The 17,646-nt window shown below is 50.4% G+C and overlaps 1 protein-coding gene and 1 long non-coding RNA gene across 6 annotated transcripts; one reads left to right on the top strand and one right to left on the bottom strand.

The window, feature by feature from the left end:
- Nucleotides 1-26: 26 nt before the first annotated feature.
- On the top strand, nt 27-6,619 carry LOC147579367 (uncharacterized). Of its 2 annotated transcripts, XR_015253846.1 has the most exons (4): nt 27-349; nt 3,880-4,024; nt 6,077-6,255; nt 6,497-6,599. It is a non-coding gene; the product is annotated as an uncharacterized LOC147579367 (long non-coding RNA). The 2 variants fall into 2 exon arrangements; XR_015253845.1 differs by having other exon boundaries at nt 29-349; nt 6,077-6,619.
- Nucleotides 3,909-10,549, bottom strand: PIANP (PILR alpha associated neural protein). Of its 4 annotated transcripts, none has more exons than XM_086714207.1 (6): nt 10,421-10,548; nt 8,174-8,233; nt 7,399-7,910; nt 6,555-6,636; nt 5,511-5,732; nt 3,909-5,198 (listed from the first exon to the last, which is right to left on the bottom strand). In XM_086714207.1, exons 2-6 carry the CDS (start codon nt 8,188-8,190, stop codon nt 5,177-5,179), a joined length of 855 nt encoding a protein of 284 aa, XP_086570333.1. In that variant the 5' UTR covers nt 8,191-8,233; nt 10,421-10,548; the 3' UTR covers nt 3,909-5,176. The 4 variants fall into 4 exon arrangements, with proteins under 4 accessions (XP_086570333.1, XP_086570334.1, XP_086570335.1 ...); XM_086714208.1 differs by lacking the exon at nt 10,421-10,548 and adding an exon at nt 9,943-10,352; XM_086714209.1 differs by lacking the exon at nt 10,421-10,548 and adding an exon at nt 8,466-8,600.
- Nucleotides 10,550-17,646: the final 7,097 nt, after the last annotated feature.

Genomic DNA, 17,646 nt, shown 5'->3' with positions numbered 1-17,646 from the left:
GGGGGGAGGGAGGGAAATGGCAATGCAGGGGGGGCGGCAATGGGAAAAGGGGGGGGGAAACGCAAAGGTCGAGTCACTTCCGGGAGCGGCAGAGCACATCCGGCGCTGCCCGCGCTCCGGAATCCTCAGGGCAGAAGTTACGACTAGTAAGGGCGGAAGTGGCTTCTGCCCAGCGACGCGGTAGAGCCCTGTGTGGATGTGACGTCACAACGGAAGCGAAGGCGGGTTCCGTTAAGGGCAGAAGTTGAACCTTCAGAACTGCGGTCCCGGGCTTCCGGAAGGGACTTCTGGGGAAGTGGGAGGGTGGAAACCGACAGGTTTATGAATTATGCATCAGGTACGAGAGGACGTAGGAATTCTTAAAACACTTTGGGTCCGTTTCCCTTCCTTCAGCGTAGAATAGGCTGATATAGGAAGTTACCATTATTTTTTGTTACACTCTTAAGAATGTCTCCATGCTTTGAATATGCCGGAAAAGATAAGGATGTGTCACCTGTTTTCTTGAGGTCCCTACTTAGGCCCGAAGAGTAACTGGTAACCTCTCCCTGACCACATCACGTACTCTGGCTTTGGGTTTCTATGTTCTTGTTGCCTTCGTCCACGTCTCTATCTCCTCATGCTGCTTTACTTTTAAATATTGTACTCGCCACCACCTGATATTATATTGTTTGCTGTCCACCTCTTCCCGTTGGAATATCCGAGTCCGTGAGGGCAAGGGCTTGTGAATTGTTCACCGCTGTATCCTCAGAGCCTGGCATTTAGTGAGTGGTCAGTAAACGTTTGTCGTCGCATAAATGAACACTTACTATGAACTCTTTAAGGAAGCCTTGCCGGATTGCTTGAACGTATAAATGGTTCCCTTTCTCTGAATTTCCACAGCATTTAGTCTTGTACCTTTTGTTACTCTTTTAACTATTTCGTGTATAGGACTCTACAGCAAGCTTGTCAGCTCCTCAGGAAAGAAACGGTCTCCTACATGGTATCCTTCCCACTGTTTTGCTGAGAACATAGTAGATGCTGAAGAAATATATGCTATTTGAGTAAATGAATGCTGCCTCCAGCCTGCACCCTGATCTGACCAGAATCCTCCTGGGCTGAGCTCTATTTTGACTGCAGCAGTTGAAGTCCCTCCTATTGACAGCAATAGTTCCTTGCTTAGAAAGCGAAATAACCCTAATAGAAACAGTTGTAATGTCCACATTACAGATAATGAAAATAAGATTGTGAAGATTTAAGTGATTTTTTTTCAAAGTCACAGCAAGGAAGTTAGCAAAGGACACCTAAAGATGTTAAGTTAAATGTTTAAATAGAAGATATGTTTCTTTGGTTTGTAATTGTAGTTTGTATCCTTTTGGAAGTGTCTACTCTCTTGATCACATTTTTGGGCACTCATTTTATGTTAAACTGAGTAGCAACAGTTGGCAGGATAAGATCTTAAGGGCTCAGCTGTGACCAGACCTAGTTGCTACATGGGTTAGAAATTGCTGATTCCAGAAACGTCGACTTTGAAGGCTGAGATAGAGAAGTGGGAACAAAATAATGGTGATCACTCTCAGTCCCAGTTCTCCTCTTCTTCTTTTCCTGTTTACATTAACCGGTGCTCCCTGAGCCTCAGTGTCTCCAACTGTCATTCCTTGCTCCTGCCCTTGCTGTAAGAAGCAAGTTTTAAGTGCTTTGAACTCCTTAGAGAAGAGCTTTAGAGATAAATGTGGGGCGTAGGGGGAGGAGGGCTGTTAATTTTAGCCTGGGGTTTTCCAGCTGGCACGCTGTTTCCATCTTGAATCACTTCCACACCCTGAGCTCTGCCTGGGAGATCCCTCCTCCTGGGGGCTTCCCCATTTCCTGGTTTGGTCTGAGCCATAATGGTAAGCATTCCAGAAAAATGCTTAAGAGAAGCCTGGCTGAGTCATTTGATGCACAGCTCAGGAGGCAAAAAAAAAAAAAAAAAGCATAGTGATGAGAGACACTGGTCCCAGTGGTGCTTGTGAGGTGTGGCCTCCAAGAACCAAAAGGGTAGTGTGGCCATTGTTTGAGTTCTATAACTAAGCAATGACTCTGCCTCTACCATTTACAGCCTGCAAGGACCTCCAAAGGCCCCATAGTCTGTTTCAACTTTATGAGTGATAAAGGTTAAGATCTGTCCCCATGGCTGCCCAACGCTTCATAGTCATCACTACAATGTGATTTGGTTTGAGATATTTCCTTCAGAACAATTGGAAAGACTAGGACATCTCCTTTCTCCTCTGTCTTTCCCTGCCTTCTGACTTTCCATGGGGAAGGAGGATATTTAGGGAGAAGGAACAGGTGAGGATTTCCCAGTGTCTTGCTGGTGTATTTTAATTTATTTAAATTTAGAGAAACAGCAGGCTAATCAGGCAATAATTAATTCCCTCTTCATTAGGGGCCTTCATGCGTGCCTTTTGCATATGGATGAGCCTCGGGGTCACACTGTCCCTCTGAAGAGGTACAGTTGCAGAGAGTGAGAGAGCCCTGGTGTGCTCTCCAGGCACTTGAGCTCCTCCCCCTTCTAAGCCAGTGCTCCTCTTCTCCCCCACCCTCACCTGACAAGGACTAGATTCCTGGGGGGAATCCACCTCGGATCCCTCCCTCACTGCCCCCCCCCCCATGTCCTCAGCACCTCTTCCTGCACCCTCGTGTTCCATCCAGCCCTCTCCCTTCCCCCAGCTCCTGCTGGGATCTCTTCAGGTCCCACTAGGTTGACTGTGAGCCCTCCTCAGCAGCTTGTTGGCTTTGCACCTCTGCTTTTAGTTGGTTCATCACTCCTTGGCCCCGCTCTGCCTTTTTCCTCTGTAACAGTCTGTTTTTCTTAGGGAGTCTGATCCTCTGACTACACATACTGCTCTGGTCCTGAGAAATAGGCTTCCTCCTCCCCACTCACCATTGTGTGCAATATGGATTCAGCCACACTTCCTCGAGTACACAATAAAGCTCCCCAACACCTAAAACACACACCTACCAACACCCATACCGTCCTAATTGAAGCTGCAAAGATAAACACATGGAGGTGGTCAGAGTCCAGGGCAGCCCAGCTCTGGCACATTACAGTCTCCTCTCCACCCTGGAGCTCCCCATTTCTAGGGAGCAAGTGGGGCACAGATGGGGGCGGGGGAGAAATGGGACCTGGGTGGTTACCATGGCAACGGAGCCTAGCAACAGCTGAGAGGCTGATGTGTGGGCTTTCACAGGGCTGTCACTAGAGCCAAACCTAGAATGGGGGCTCAGAGGTGACTTGATCCCAGCTGGGCAGCCTGTGTTCCCTCCCCCAAATATACCCCTTGATTCCACTCCCACACCCTAGCAGTGTCTCTCTCTCTCAAGAGAGCAGAGTGGGGAAAGCTAGTGAGAGTTAACCACAGGGGTTCCGGTACTGCACATCTTTTGGGGGGGCAGCTGTGGATGCGGGCAAGTTAGGGAGCAAGGCGCAGATAAACCAGGCAGAGCAGCCTCCTCCCTGTGGCCCCTCCCATCTCTTCCCCATTGCTCCATTTTTTTCCTTCTCCTTTCACCCTTCACCCTCCATCTGTCTTATCAGCTCTCTCCTCCTTGTCTTGCTTGCTCCGTTGCCTGTCCCTGTACATAATTTTCCCTTTCCTCTGCCTTCTTTCTCATGGTCTCTCTTAACCTTCACCGGCAAGTTACAGGCAAGCCACTCTTCTAGTTTCTCCTCCTGTTCTGGCTGCTCCCTTCAGCTTCTCCTTCCATTCTATCCCAGGTCAAAGCCCCGGAATCCTAACTCCAGGTTAAAGCAGGCCAGGTCACACTGGGGCTTAAGAGGTTTCCCCCCCAGCCCACCCACCCACCACCCTTCTTTTCCTCCCTCCTGGCTTCCTGTTGCTCCTCTCCCTCTCCCCTCTCCAGGGTTCATAAGCAGAACCAGGGGACTCAGGTATCTTGCAAAGGCTTTATTTGAAAATTTTGAAACTTACATCCCACAATAATTCAAGATTATCACCACAAGAAGAAAGAGATAATACAAAAATATATATCACAGCATAGGAGCCAGGTAAGAGAGGAAAAAGGGAGGAAGGTGGAAAAATGGTGAGAATTAGGAACAAATGTGAGGGGAGGGCGGGGTGGGGGGGACAGGCAAAAGGAAGGAGAGTGGAAGAACCATGGAGGGAGGGGAGAAGGAGGGTGAGGGAGCCCAGGAAGGGGAGGGAGAGATTGGGAGGCAGAGCTCCCAATGGCCTTGAACCAGCTGGCCCCAGTCCCTGGCAGCCTAGGTGGAGTTAGGGAGGCCCTTAGGGAAGCTGGAAAGTGGAGGACTGGCTCAGGGGCTCTGAATTCCAGAGAGTGACCCACACACAGACAGCCAGGACAAACAAGACGAGAGGGACTTAGGAGGAAGGGAAGGGCAAATGGGAGCCCCTTTCTCATGTAGTGCAGCAGGTGACTCCCCAAAAACCCATCTCCCAGACAACAATATAGCAGTGGAGTGGGGGAGGAGTTTGGGGCCTCACTACCCCCATTCCCATGGGGGAGCCCTCAGGGTAATGAGCACGCCCTTGGAGTGGGATGGGGAAGATGATGAAACACAACATGGCTTGGGATGGGACCATGACAGGTGGGGGCATGAGAAGCCCCCAGCTCACCTCCCACCCACCTCTAGGGCAGCATGCAGGGGCCACAGAAACCGGGTCAGTGGGTGTGCATGAGGGAGAGTGTGAGCACAACATACAACACCACAACATGGGGCCAGAAAGTGCATGTGAGACATAACAGGAAAGTCACCCGTTGACCACTGAGTGACTGAACTGAGTGTGGAATGTGGGAAGAAGAGAAAGTGAAAGTGTGAAACAGAGAAGGTGAGGGATGGGGGGGGTGGGTGGAGAGAGGGTGCAGAAGACTGGCTGTACAAGAGCACAAGTGTGTGCAATGGCCCGGGAGGGTGGAGGTGAGTGTGCAAGGCTTTCATGTGAGTGTGCAAGGGTGGGGATGGGGGACCAGAAGCCACAAATATGTGAGGCCCCCACCTGAAGGAGGGTGAGCAGGTAAGATCACCTATGGGGCCAGTGAGTGTTCCAGGGTGGTGTGCAAGGGCAGGAGCCAGGAGCGCCTGTGGCCCCAGCTCCCACAGCTGCCCCACCCTCAGTGGGATGGGGGCTGTGCTGGCCCCTTGGCCTCCTGCTTGGCGGCACCCCAACATTGGGGGGCGTCACAGATTCACCAGGGGAATCCTGAGAGGAAGAGGGAAAGGGCACAGTCAGGAACCACAGGGTAGGCCAGAATTGAAAAGGAAGTCTGAGGCAAAGAAAGGGACTCAAGGAGAAGAGGGCAGAGCTGAGTTAAATGGCAGCGCGAGAACAGGACATAGATCCACAGAGAGGGGGAGAAGGAAGGGTCCCCCAGAGAGGAGCTGGTCCAGTCCTAGGAAGGGCCAGGAGCTGTGGCGGGTAGGTCTGTCTCCTCCCCACCCACCCAGGAGGGAGCACCCCCAACCAACGCTCCGGCCCCTCCCGGCCCTCCCAGCCCTTTGCCCTTGCCCTCACCGGTTCAACTGGAAGGCTGGAGCCCCCTTGGGCTGGGGCATCCCAGGCCGGGGTCCCCCTCGGGGCTCCTCATGGTCAGGGGTAGGGGAAGGCGAATCCCCGAAGGCCCCCAGCACAGTGACCCCCGCTGGGGACAGGTCTGTCAGTGGCTGCTGGCTCTCCTCCTGCCTTAGGGCACCTTGCTGCCCAGAGGGCCTGCGTCGCTTCTGGCTTCGGTCCCAACTGGTGCACCAAAAAGAAAGAGGTTCTCTCATACACTTAAGAAGCCCCCATCCTGGGCCTGCAGTGCTGGCCACCCCCACCCTCCCTCAGACACCCCGACATCCTACAGCAGAAAAACTGGCCTCTTAACAGTTCCCTACATCAAATCTCTGGAGATCAAGTGTCCATAAAGCTACTTTCCCTACCTGCACCCCCCCCCGGGGGCGGGGGGGGGGGGGCTCAGGGATGTAAACCTTCCAGACCTGGTCCAGGTCCACAGAATCAGTACCTCCTCCCCACCAACACAGAGTCCCCCAGAATTGCTCCCTCCCCCATGCGTACCCAGAAGAGCCATTTCTCTTCAGCAGGCGCCTGGCAAGTTTAGTTCTAGTTCAAAATCAGCTAATGACCTGGACACCTGAGTCTAATGATTCTCTCAGTAAAGTGTGAAGGACTGAACGACCCATTATTAAATGCATGCAAAGAGCTCTGGACTTTCTCCCTTCCCCCCCAGGCAGCCCCAGGAAGGAGCTGTGCAGAACAGGTCAGTTTTCTCTGTCTTAGAGGAAATGCCCACCAAGGCATCCCTTGCTAGCCCCCAGTGCACTTAAGTCCCCTGCCTCCCGTTATCCTTGTATTTCCCTGGGAAAAGTAATTTGCCCTGATTTCTGTCTCTCCAACCCCAAATCCTTACCACTTTTTCCCAAGGTCTTCCTTGCCGTAGCCCACCACTTCCTATCCCACATCCAGCAAAAACACTGCCCTTGCTCCTGCCCTCCTTCTAGCCAAACATTGCTAAACATCTGGTCCCCATCTGCCAGCACCCTCCTCCTTGCAGCTTACCAGAACTTGAAGATGATGCCAGTGGCCACGAGAACAATAATGATGGAGATGGTAATTGTGACATAGAGCTGGGGGTCCACACCTGATTGGGGTGGGGAGAAAGTTTTAGGGAGGCCTGAAGTGGTAGGGGCCAAGAGGGGGTGGGGGTGGGACCAGGCTTCAGGTTCAGTTAAACTTAGAGAGTGTCGCCATTTGAATCCACATTGTCCAATTCTTTCTGCTTTCCTGGACTCCGCCCCCCCCTTTATTCTTATCCGCTTTCCCTAGAGTTTTCAGTTCCTTTCCTCCACGTTCCCAAATCTGTATGCATGTGACGAGGAGGAGGCTACAAGGTCAGAGAGAACCCCTCTCTCTGCACAGAAACTAAGGGGTAGGAATGTCCATCTGTGCCCTAGCCCCACCCCAAACTACTGGCCCTATATTGGCATTCCCTGAGCTGAGATGTCACCCTGAAGGCCCTTGTCCTCCATGGTGTTCTTCTGCATGGAATACTCCCACTTCATTTTCAAGGTCCAGCTCCAAGGTCAATTCTTGGAAGGTGTCCTGATCCCCAGGCAAAAGTAATCTCTCCCTTCCCTCTTTTCCTAAAAACATGCTGTGTATGCTTCTATTAGAGCACTTATTACATTGACTCATCCCTGAGTGTTTACACATCTGTCTTCTCCAGTGGACCTGAGCTCCTCCGGGGCTCAGATGGCAGTTCATCTCTGCCTCCTGTGCCGGCACAGTGCCTGACACGTTTGTGGGAAGAACTAACAGACAAGGACTCTGTCGCCGCCCTTAGAGCTTTCAACCAGCCTCCCCACCCCTCATCCCCCTACCAGCCTCCCCCACTCCTACTCACCTTCCCCACGGCCCCCAAAAAGGAACGGCCGCAGGGTGGCAGGTGCTTCTCCAAGGATGAGCCCATCTCCATCACCCCGCATGGAGTCTGAGTTGGGGTGTGGGGTGGCCAGCCCATGGGGGGCTGCAAAACCATAGTCCAGAGGCAGAAATCCAGGGTTGGCAGAGTTGGGGTCCCCCCCGTCCTCTCGAGACACTGTAGGGCCCCATACAATAGCCCAGGGGTACTGCGATGAGGGTGGCCCCTCCTCAAAGCCTGACGGGGTGGCAGGGGGCGCAGTGCCTGGCAGGACTTGACGACGAGATCTTGGGACCCGAGGGGATCGGCTTGGTGGGGGTGCCCGCTCCCACACGCACACATGGCGTGGGGCAGAGGGGCCTCCCCGGGCACAGGGGGGCCGGGCTGGGGCTGGTGGGGTTCGAGGGGAGGAGGAGGAACCTTGAGCAGGTGGTGGGAGGGGCAGCAACAGCAGTGGCCAGAGAGGGAGGAGGTGGGACAGCAGCAGTGCAGGCCTGCAAGAAGGGAGAGAAAGCGGGTGAGACTCAAGGCTGTCTTGGGCTTATGTGTGGGGAGCACAGGCTCCTACCAGAGATCCCAGGCTGCCTCCCTCCAGCTTTCTCTGGAAAAGCAGGTGGGCCTTGGAAAGACTGGTCTCATTTCCTACCTTCCTAGGGTCTGGCCCTTGGGATCGAAGGCCCTGGGTGGACCTAGGAGGGAAGGGGCCCAGACCCCAGGAGAAGTGGCCCCCAGCCTCCCTCTGCTGTACCAAACTTACCACATCTTGGACTTCATGTCCGAGCTCTTCCTCAGCTGTGACCCAGATTTTCAGCCTTTACTGGGGGAGAAAGGGAGGGTCGTTACATCTCAACCCTGTCCTGAGTGCTTCCCCAGCTCATTCAGCCACCAGTCCTATCCCCATTTGCCCTCTCAGGCTGCCAGCTGCTGCTTAGCATCCTTGGTGGGGGGGGGGGGGGGGGAAAGGAAGGGGGAGGGTACTCAAAGAGTGGTTCCTGTCTAGCCCCCAGCCCCTTATCTACTACTGTCCAGAAATCCCGCAACTTCCCCACCTCAGGGTCTACTCTCTCTTCTCTGGCTTCCTTCCTTCTCACTTCCTCTGCCCACAGCTCCAAGCTCTTGTTGGAGCTTAATTTAGAGCCAAGAACCTTGTGATTCCTTGAGCACCTACCACTAGGGAGGGAGTCTGAGAGTGGGGGAGGGAAGAGGAAGTCAATCTGAGAGAGTGTGTGAATGTGTGCCTGGTGTGCCCAAGGGGAGCCTCCCAGATTGCCCACCGGGCTAGGGGTCCCAAGCATTTCTCTTATGCTGGGCCCGGGAATCTGCATCTTCCGGGGAAGGAGAATAGGGGATGGAAGACCAGAAAGAAAGAAAGACAGAGGTGGGTGGGGAAAAAACTACAGAGTATAATTTTCGCTTAATGTTAAATCATCCAAATGCATAGGTGCTCTCTGAAGGGAGGTGGAGCTGAGGAGAGGCCACCCCCTCAAATGTAACTCTCCTGGGTGAAGAGTCCAGGGAGAATCTGGATGGCTGGTTTTGAGAGAGGAAGGACATGTTCTCGGAGCTGAGGGTGGTGGATCTGGGGGGCCAGGCTCCCCAGAGTGGATGAGGATATGACACCCGGGGTCCTCTGGATTCTGCACATTAAGTACTCCCAGAGAATAAGAGGGGAATATGATGGGAAATTCTGGGGAAGGGAAAGAGGGAGCGGCCGGGGGTGGGGGGGAGAGGTGAAGGGGTAAGGCGCTGAGAGAGGGAGGGGTGGTTAAGAGTGAGGAGAGGAGAAAGGTGAAGAGGAAGCCGGCACAGCGCACAGGGGGAGGGAGAGTAGTCAGTCCCGAAAGAGAACAGACTGGGAAGGAGGTGGGCACAGAAGACGGGAAGCTGGGAGGATGCTAAAGGAAGAACAATATAAGAATACAGGTGAGAGAGGGAAACCGGGAGGCTGAAGGGGTCGCAGGATCAGGGGAAGAAGAGGGAAGGGCAGGAGGACAGGGAAGGAAAGGTCCAGGCAGAATGGGAAGTGTAAAGAGTGGAAGGGGAAGAGAGAAAAGGGGTGGAGAAGACCAGGCACGGGGAGAAAAGAAATGGAAAAAGGAGAGAACATAATACCGAGGACAGAATGAGAAAAGGAAGGGATGGGGGACAAAACACGGAGCAGCAAAGATGGAGGAGTTGGAAATTGTTTCTTCAAATGTAAAGGGATATGGAGCTATGGAAAGAGATCGCCTTCAGCCTGATGGGCTGAAGGGAGAGAGGGACGGGAAGGGAAGGAAGCAGGAGGGAGGGAAGGAGGGAGGAAGGAGGTTAGAGCGAACCAGTGAAGCGAAGAAGGGCTGAAGGGGACATCTGTGGCCAGCTGACTCCAGGACTCACTTGCCTCTCTGCCTTGTGCATCCCCCCCACCCAAAACCAACGTCAACTCCAATCCCCGAGCCCCGCACCCTCTTTAGCCCACCCCCTCCAGGAAGCCCGCAGTCCCTAGCTTGGCGCGCCACCCCCACCCTCTCCTCGATTCTCACCGACCTGTTGTGCGCAGGAGACGAGCTGGGGGTGGGGCGGGAGCCTTGGGGTGGGGGAACTGGGCCCCATCCCCAGGGCTGCCCCGGGCCCACCCCTCCCACGGGCCCGCGCTCCCCGGACAGGCTGGAAAGCGGCGAGAGTGGGGGGAAGGCGAGGACCGGGAGGTCAGCGAACGGACTCCGAGGGAGGGAGCGTCGAGCGCAGGGAACCCGAGGCAGGAGGACGCACAGAGCCGAGGGCTGAGCCGGAGGCGGGATGGAGGCAGCCGCGGGGACGCTGACCGCTGCGCCAGGAGGGCAGGATGGAGTCGGGACCAGCGGAGGGATGGAGAGCTCGGAGGGGAAGGCGCGCCTAGGGGTTGGCTGCTCGAGCCCGGGCGAAGGACCGCGCCGGCAGGGGCGGGGGGCGGAGGGCGCCGAGTGGGGAAGGGCAGGGCCAGGCTCCCGCGGGCGAGGGCGTGGGGGGGGTCCCTCTCGCTCACCTGCATGCCTGGCGCGGCGGCGCGACAGCTGCGGGCGCTCGGGGCTGCGCGGGGCTGGGGGGTCGAGAGGGCTTGTGGGGCACGGGGCATGGTCGGGGGGTTTGGCCGGCAGCCGGGGCGCTGGAGAGGGTTGGGGGGGGGGGGTGGGCGCCCGGGGCGCGGGGCGGCGGCGGCGGCGGCGGCGGCGGCGGCGGCGGCGGCGGCGGGAGAGGCTCGGCTCGGCTCGGCTCGGCTCGGGCTGCGCTCGGCTCGCTGGGCTCGGCGCGGCAGCTCCGAGAGCACGGTCTCCGCCTCTCCCCCTCCCGCGGTGGGCCCCGCACCGTTTAACCCTCCTGCTGCCGTGCCGCAGGAGTGCGCCCAGCTGGGTCCCAGGTGGAGGGTTGGAGAGGGCAGCGGAGGATGACCGCCAGTCTGATCCCCCGGGTTATGGTGGCGGGCTTCTCCACCCCTTTCACCCAACTCCGTGGACATCCATGTTCATCCCCGTCGGCGTCTGAGATTCTGAGTCACCTAAGGCTCTGCGTCCCTAAACGCGTCTCGGTCCCTGGTGGAGATGGCAGAGCTCTGGGGATCAAGGTGGGGCTGAGGGTGGTGGTGAAGACCTCGAACCATCCTTGGATTATCCCAAGGCTTGATCCCCCATTCCACTCCGGTCCTGTTTACAATGCATTCTCTCCGAGGCAACGCGAATGCTATTTAAAATAAGTAGATCGAGTTGCATTACTCAGCTTTTTTAGCACTCAGATTATCCAGATTCCTTATTGTGACTTACAAGGCCCTATATGACCTGTCCACTAGTTTGCTTTCTGATTTCCTCTCCTAACTCTCCTTATGCCCTAGCCACGTTGGACCTGATCTATGTTCCTAGAACTAGAGGATCTTAACCTGCCACTGGGCCTTGGCACTTATGTTCCCTTTGCCTGGAATGTTTTCCCCTGGCTTTTCACAATGACTCACTCTTTTCATTAAAATTTTACTAAGATCCAATGTCACCTCCTCTGAGAGGCCTTCCCTAGCCTCTCTATCAAAAGTAGCTTCCCCTCTGACTCTATCCTACCCCATCCCTCTCTACCATGTTTTATTCTGATTGTACTCCTAGGATGCCACACACTCCTACTTTCCTTCCAACCTCACTGGCTTTCCCTTCCCCAGTCTTCTGCTCGACCTCTAAATGTTAGTGCTTGCTAGGGCTCAGTCCTTGGCTCTCTTCTCTTTCCACATTCTCTGTCCAGTGATGTCATCCAGTCCCAGGCCTTAAATACTATGTAAATGTCAGCGAGTCCTAAATTTATAGCCAAAGCTCCAGACTCATTTACCCAACAGCCTGCTTGACATCTCCACTTGGACGTCTAATAGCCATGTGAAACTAATGTGGCTAAAATAAATGTCTTGAAGTCTTCCCCCGCCAATCCATTGCTCTCCGTGTGACCCATGCTGGGACATGACAACTACTTGTTCAGGCTGAAAACCTAGGAAGCATCTTTCCCCACCTTTCCCTTTTCTCACTGATTCTTGCCCTGTATCTAATTCACCTGCAAGTTCTGCAAGGTGAGCTCTGCATACAAAATATATCCTGAATCCCTCCACTTCTCTCCTTCTATGTTACTTCCATCCTGGTTCAAGCCATCGTCGCTCATCTGGAAGAGGGCAATAGCTTCTTAGCTGGCCCCTTGCCTCTGCCCTTGCCCTTTACAAACTAGTCTTCACAATATCTAGTAATATTTTTATAATCTAAATCATATCATGCTCTTTCCTGCTTAAAATATTTGAGTGGCTTTTCATTGTACTTGGAATAAATCTGAACTCATTGTTAGGAGAGGCCCTCTAACCTGTACTCCTCCTCCGTGTTCAAACAATGCTCCTGCCAGATCAGATTTCTTGATGTTTTAGAACATCTGAAATCATTTCCTCAGCACCCCAGCGCTTTTGACTCTCTCTTCCTGAAAACCTTTGCCCACCCCTCATGCTCTTCACCTGGTTGGCTCCCTCTTGTTATTCAGTCACTTTATTTCATCAATATGATTTTTTTCCTTTTTTAAAAAATTTTATTTTAGAGAGAGAGAGCGTGCACACAATCAGGGGGTAGGGCAGAGGGAGAGAGAGAGAAAGACAATCCCAAGCAGGCTCTTTGCTTAGCACAGAGCCCAATGTGGGGTTTGATCCCATGACCCTGGGATCATGATCTGAGCCAAAATCAAGAGTTGGTCGCTTAACCAACTGAGCCACCGAGGCACCCCTATTTCATCAATATGTTTCCAACTCATCACTCTCTGAAATGATCTTATATTTGTTTACTGTTCATTGCCTCCCCCCACCCCTGCCAGCCATACACTAGAGAACAAAGATCTCATGTGGCTAGTTCACCCTGTATCCTACCTCAGAGTCTGGCACATAGTAGATGTTCAATATTTATTGCTTAGTAAATTTTACCTGGGACCCCTGCCCACTCTGAATTCTTCATTCTCTTCTCTGCTCTCCTCTTGCCTTTCCTCTCTGTCTGCCTGCCATCCCTGATCTCTGCCCTGTGCTGAGTGCTTTAGGTTGAGTCTCTGCTCACACCCACGCTCCTCCAGATTCTTGCCCTCCATCGTCTGCATTATTACTGTCATTAGCCTGGCACTCCCGCCTCCCGGAAGGAAGCCTGCTGTTCTGACCAGCATCTGCAGCGGTTGCCCTCCTGTTTGTCCCTGACAGCCCTTCATTCCGAGGTCAGAAACAGCAGTGAGTGAGCCACCCTCCTAGTGTTTCCCTGTGGTCAGGGAAAAACAGTATACAGTGAATGTGAACCAGACTATGTGAGGCAGGGTGTGCAAATCATGCCATATCCTGGGCCCCACTGAACCCCATAGCCTGAGGATATGCTGTAAGAGGACTCATTAAATGATGGGTGTGGGTGAAATTTATCAAGTCAGTATTCACTACCCGTGTAAGTGCTTTTCACACCGAGGACTTTGGATCATTATCAATTATTTCTAGTATTCTTTTTTTTTTTTTATTTTTAAAGTTTATTTCTCTATTGAAAGAGAGAATGAGTGGGGAGGGGCAGAGAGAGAGGGAAAGAGAGAATCCTAAGTAGGCTCCACACTGTAAGAGGGGAGCCCGACAAAGGGCTCTATCTCATGAACTGTGAGATCATGACCTGAGCTAAAATCAAGAGTCCGATACTTAACTGACTGAGCCACTCCGGTGCCCCATATTTCTGCTATTCTTGATTCTTGCCTTCTTTTGACGACTCTTTTTGGAACACCTACTACGTGCTGGGCACTGTGCTGCTGGCTGGAGACACAGTGGAGAGCAAGAACAAAGTCACCACTGTCTTCATGGAACTTAGAATCTAGTGAAGGAGACAATGAAATACAGAGTGATAAATGTGTCTTCAGATGAGTTTGAGAACCCTCCCTCACTCCACAATCTATAAATTCTTTCCCTGTGTCTGCCTCTGCTGGTATCTTTATCATTATCTCTGTGCTCATTGGGGTTTCCCAGGATTTCTCAGGGTAAATTTCTGTCTGTTTCCTGTCCTCAAATGTCCAATGCCCTTCTGAACTCTTCCCACTCCCAGCTGATGATCTTGCTTGCTGTTTCTCTGAGAAAATAGAAGCAGACAGAAGAGAACTCTCCCTCACCCCCACCCCTGCCTCCACATCCTAGCCCACGTCTCCTGCTGGGTGAAGGGAGGTCTCAGGCCTCTCAACCACCCAAAGTCTTCACTCCAGTGGCTCTCCTTCCTCTCCTTGGCATCACTGTCCTTTCTACTTGATTATCCCAGCATCATGTGAGCGTATTGTAATTTATTACAGCTGAAAACAAGCCCTCCTTAGCTCCACCTTCCCCTTCCGTGTCTGCCCTTCTCTGTTTCCCTTTATAGCAAAGCATCTCAGAAGATGGTCTCTATTCACCATCTCTCCTCCTCCCAGTCCTTCTCTTTCTCTTTTACTAACTTAAATTCAACTATTTAATTTTTGCAACTCATTATTTTGAGTGGGTAATACACTCACATGTGCAAGAAAAGTTTTCAATATATAAAATATTGTATAGTGAGAGTTCTCATTCTTTCCCCCACCCACCACCTTTCCAGTTCCCATCCCTGCCTTCAGTGTGACTAATTTCTATGCATTCTTTCAGTTTCTGCATGCACAAGCAAATAGTAATATAAATTCTTATTCCCCTGTGTGTTTTACATAAAAATCGGCATACTGCGTATACTATTCTACATCTTTTTTTTTTTTTTAATTTTTTTTTCAACGTTTATTTATTTTTGGGACAGAGAGAGACAGAGCATGAACGGGGGAGGGGCAGAGAGAGAGGGAGACACAGAATCGGAAACAGGCTCCAGACTCTGAGCCATCAGCCCAGAGCCTGACGCGGGGCTCGACCTCACGGACCGCAAGATCCTGACCTGGCTGAAGTCGGACGCTTAACCGACTGCGCCACCCAGGCGCCCCTACATCTTTTTTTTTTTTTTTTTTTTTAAGTTCATTTATTTATTTTGTGAGGCAGGGGGATAGAAAGAGAGAGAGTGCTGGGGAGAGGCAGAGAGAAGGAGAGAGAGATAATCCCAAGCAGGCTCCACACTGTGAGTACAGAGCCCAACTCAGGGCTCGAACCCATGAACCATGAGATCATGACATGAGCCGAAATCAAGAGTTGGATGCTTGGGGCGCCTGGGTGGTGCAGTCGGTTAAGCGTCCGACTTCAGCCAGGTCACGATCTCGCGGTCCGTGAGTTCGAGCCCCGCGTCAGGCTCTGGGCTGATGGCTCAGAGCCTGGAGCCTGTTTCCGATTCTGTGTCTCCCTCTCTCTCTGCCCCTCCCCCGTTCATGCTCTGTCTCTCTCTGTCCCAAAAATAAATAAAAACGTTGAAAAAAAATTAAAAAAAAAAAAAAGAGTTGGATGCTTAACCAAATGAGCCACCCAGGCGCCCCTACACCTTTTCTTTTTGACTCTTACTCATTTGTAGGAGTTCTTTATCTATTATGGCTACAAATCTTTTGTCAGCTTTATATATTGCAAATATCTTCTCTTTTGTGAGATATTTGTGACCTGTCCTTTACTTTTCTCATGATGTATCTTGATTATCAGAAGTTATTCATTTTAATATAGGCATATTCATCAACCTTTAATTTATGATTATGCTTTTTGTATCTTATACTAAAAAAATCACCCTACCCTCCTGGTCAGAAAAATATTTTCTTACATATTCTTCAAAAGATTTTAAACTTTTGCTCTTTATACTTAAGTCCTAAGTCTACCTAGAATTGATTTTCTGTGATGGATTTTTATGACAATCTATTTTGCATTTTTTGATATGGAAAATCAATTATCCCAATTTTATTTACTAAATAGTCCCTCCCTTCTGCCTGATCTGCTTTGGTAACTCTGTTATGTATCAAAGTTCTATATCTACTTGAATCTATTTCCGGACACTATTCTGTTTCATTAGTCAACTTTTTAAAACCTGCACCAATAGCACACTGTCCTATAGCTTTAAAATAAACCTAGATATCTCCTAGAGCAAATGCCACCTTGCCAATACACTCTTTTGGGGGAATATTTTGCCATTTCTTGGCCATTGCTGTATTTGAGAATCAACTTGTCAAGTTCCACAGGATTTTGATTGGAATTGCACTGAATCCAAAGTCCAATTTGAGTCTGACATCTTTTGGATATTGAAATTTCCTATCATGCATTTGGGATATCTTTTCCTTTATTTAGGTCCTTAATGTCTTTCAATGATGTTGTGTCATTTTCTGCATACAGATTATGCACATCTTTGGTTTTATTTATTCTTAGGCACTTCATTGCTTTTGTGTTATGGTAAATGGTATCTTTAAGATGACATTTCAAATTGGTTTTTGATGGTAAATAGAAATGCAATTGATTTTCAATATTGGTTTTAGAGCCAACCACTTTCATAAGCTCTCTCTGCTGTATAATTTTTCTATAGACTTTTTAAATTTTCTACAAAGACAATCATGTCATCTGCAAATGACGGCAGTTTGCTTTTTCCTTTCTGATACTATGCCTATAATTTCCTTTTCTTGTGCTGGCCAGGATCTCTAGTACAATGTTGAATACAAGCAGTGATAGCTGGCATCTTCCTTTTGTTCCCGGTTTTAAAAGAAATGCTTCCAATGTTTTCCCAGTAAGAATAGTGTTTTCTGTGTGTTTTTTAAAAATAACTTTTATCAATTTAAGGAAAAATCCCTTTTATTCCTAGTTTGCTAAGAGTTTTGTCATGTATGGGTGTTGAATTAAATGCTCCTTAAAGCTCATTTTTTTTTTTTTTAATTTTTTTTTTTCAACGTTTATTTATTTTTGGGACAGAGACAGAGCATGAACGGGGGAGGGGCAGAGAAGAGAGAGGGAGACACAGAATCAGAAACAGGCTCCAGGCTCTGAGCCATCAGCCATCAGCCCAGAGCCTGACACGGGGCTCGAACTCCCGGACCACGAGATCGTGACCTGGTTGAAGTCGGACGCTTAACCGACTGCGCCACCCAGGCGCCCCTTAAAGCTCATTTTTTATTGTGAAATGTGACACACGTAAAGACAAATGCAACAAAAATAAATATAAAATATATTGAGTACTTACAAAGGGAAAACTTACAGAGGAAATACTCCCGTGACTACCATCCAGGCTAACTAAAAAACCTTACCAGTGTTCAAAAAGGACTTGTGTGTTCCTGCTTGCTCATACATCATTCCCTCCTCGCCATAGGTAAGCAGTATTCTGACTTTTACGGCAATTACTTCCTTGCTTTTCCTCATATGTGTGTACATTCCTTAACTATATAGTTTCTTTTGTCTGCTTTTGAAGATATATGTATAAAACTGTATGTATTTGTTATGTATGTAGAAGTGGAATTAATGCATCATAGGGCATCTTCCACTTTATTAAATAATGCTAACCAGTTTTCCACAGTGGTTTAACCACTTGTACTCTCATTAACTATATATGAGAATTGCTTTTACTCTGGATTCTTGTCAACATTTGATTTTTTCAGACTTTAATTTTAGCTATTTTTGTTCATACAGTGATATTTCATTATGGCTTTAATTTGCATTGCTTGGTTACTAATGAAGGGGAGCAACTTTTCATGTTTGTTGACCTTGTGGATTACCTCTTGTGAAGTTGTAGTTTAAATCTTTAGTTCACGCTTATAATTTCTGTTGTTAGGAGGTTTTTTCCTATTAATTTGTAATATTTCCTATTAACTTATATA

This window comes from Puma concolor, chromosome B4 (assembly GCF_028749965.1).
Source record: "Puma concolor isolate L17-30 chromosome B4, mPumCon1.1.hap2, whole genome shotgun sequence".
Lineage (NCBI taxonomy): Eukaryota > Metazoa > Chordata > Mammalia > Carnivora > Felidae > Puma > Puma concolor.
This window is presented reverse-complemented; position numbering and strand designations above follow the sequence as displayed.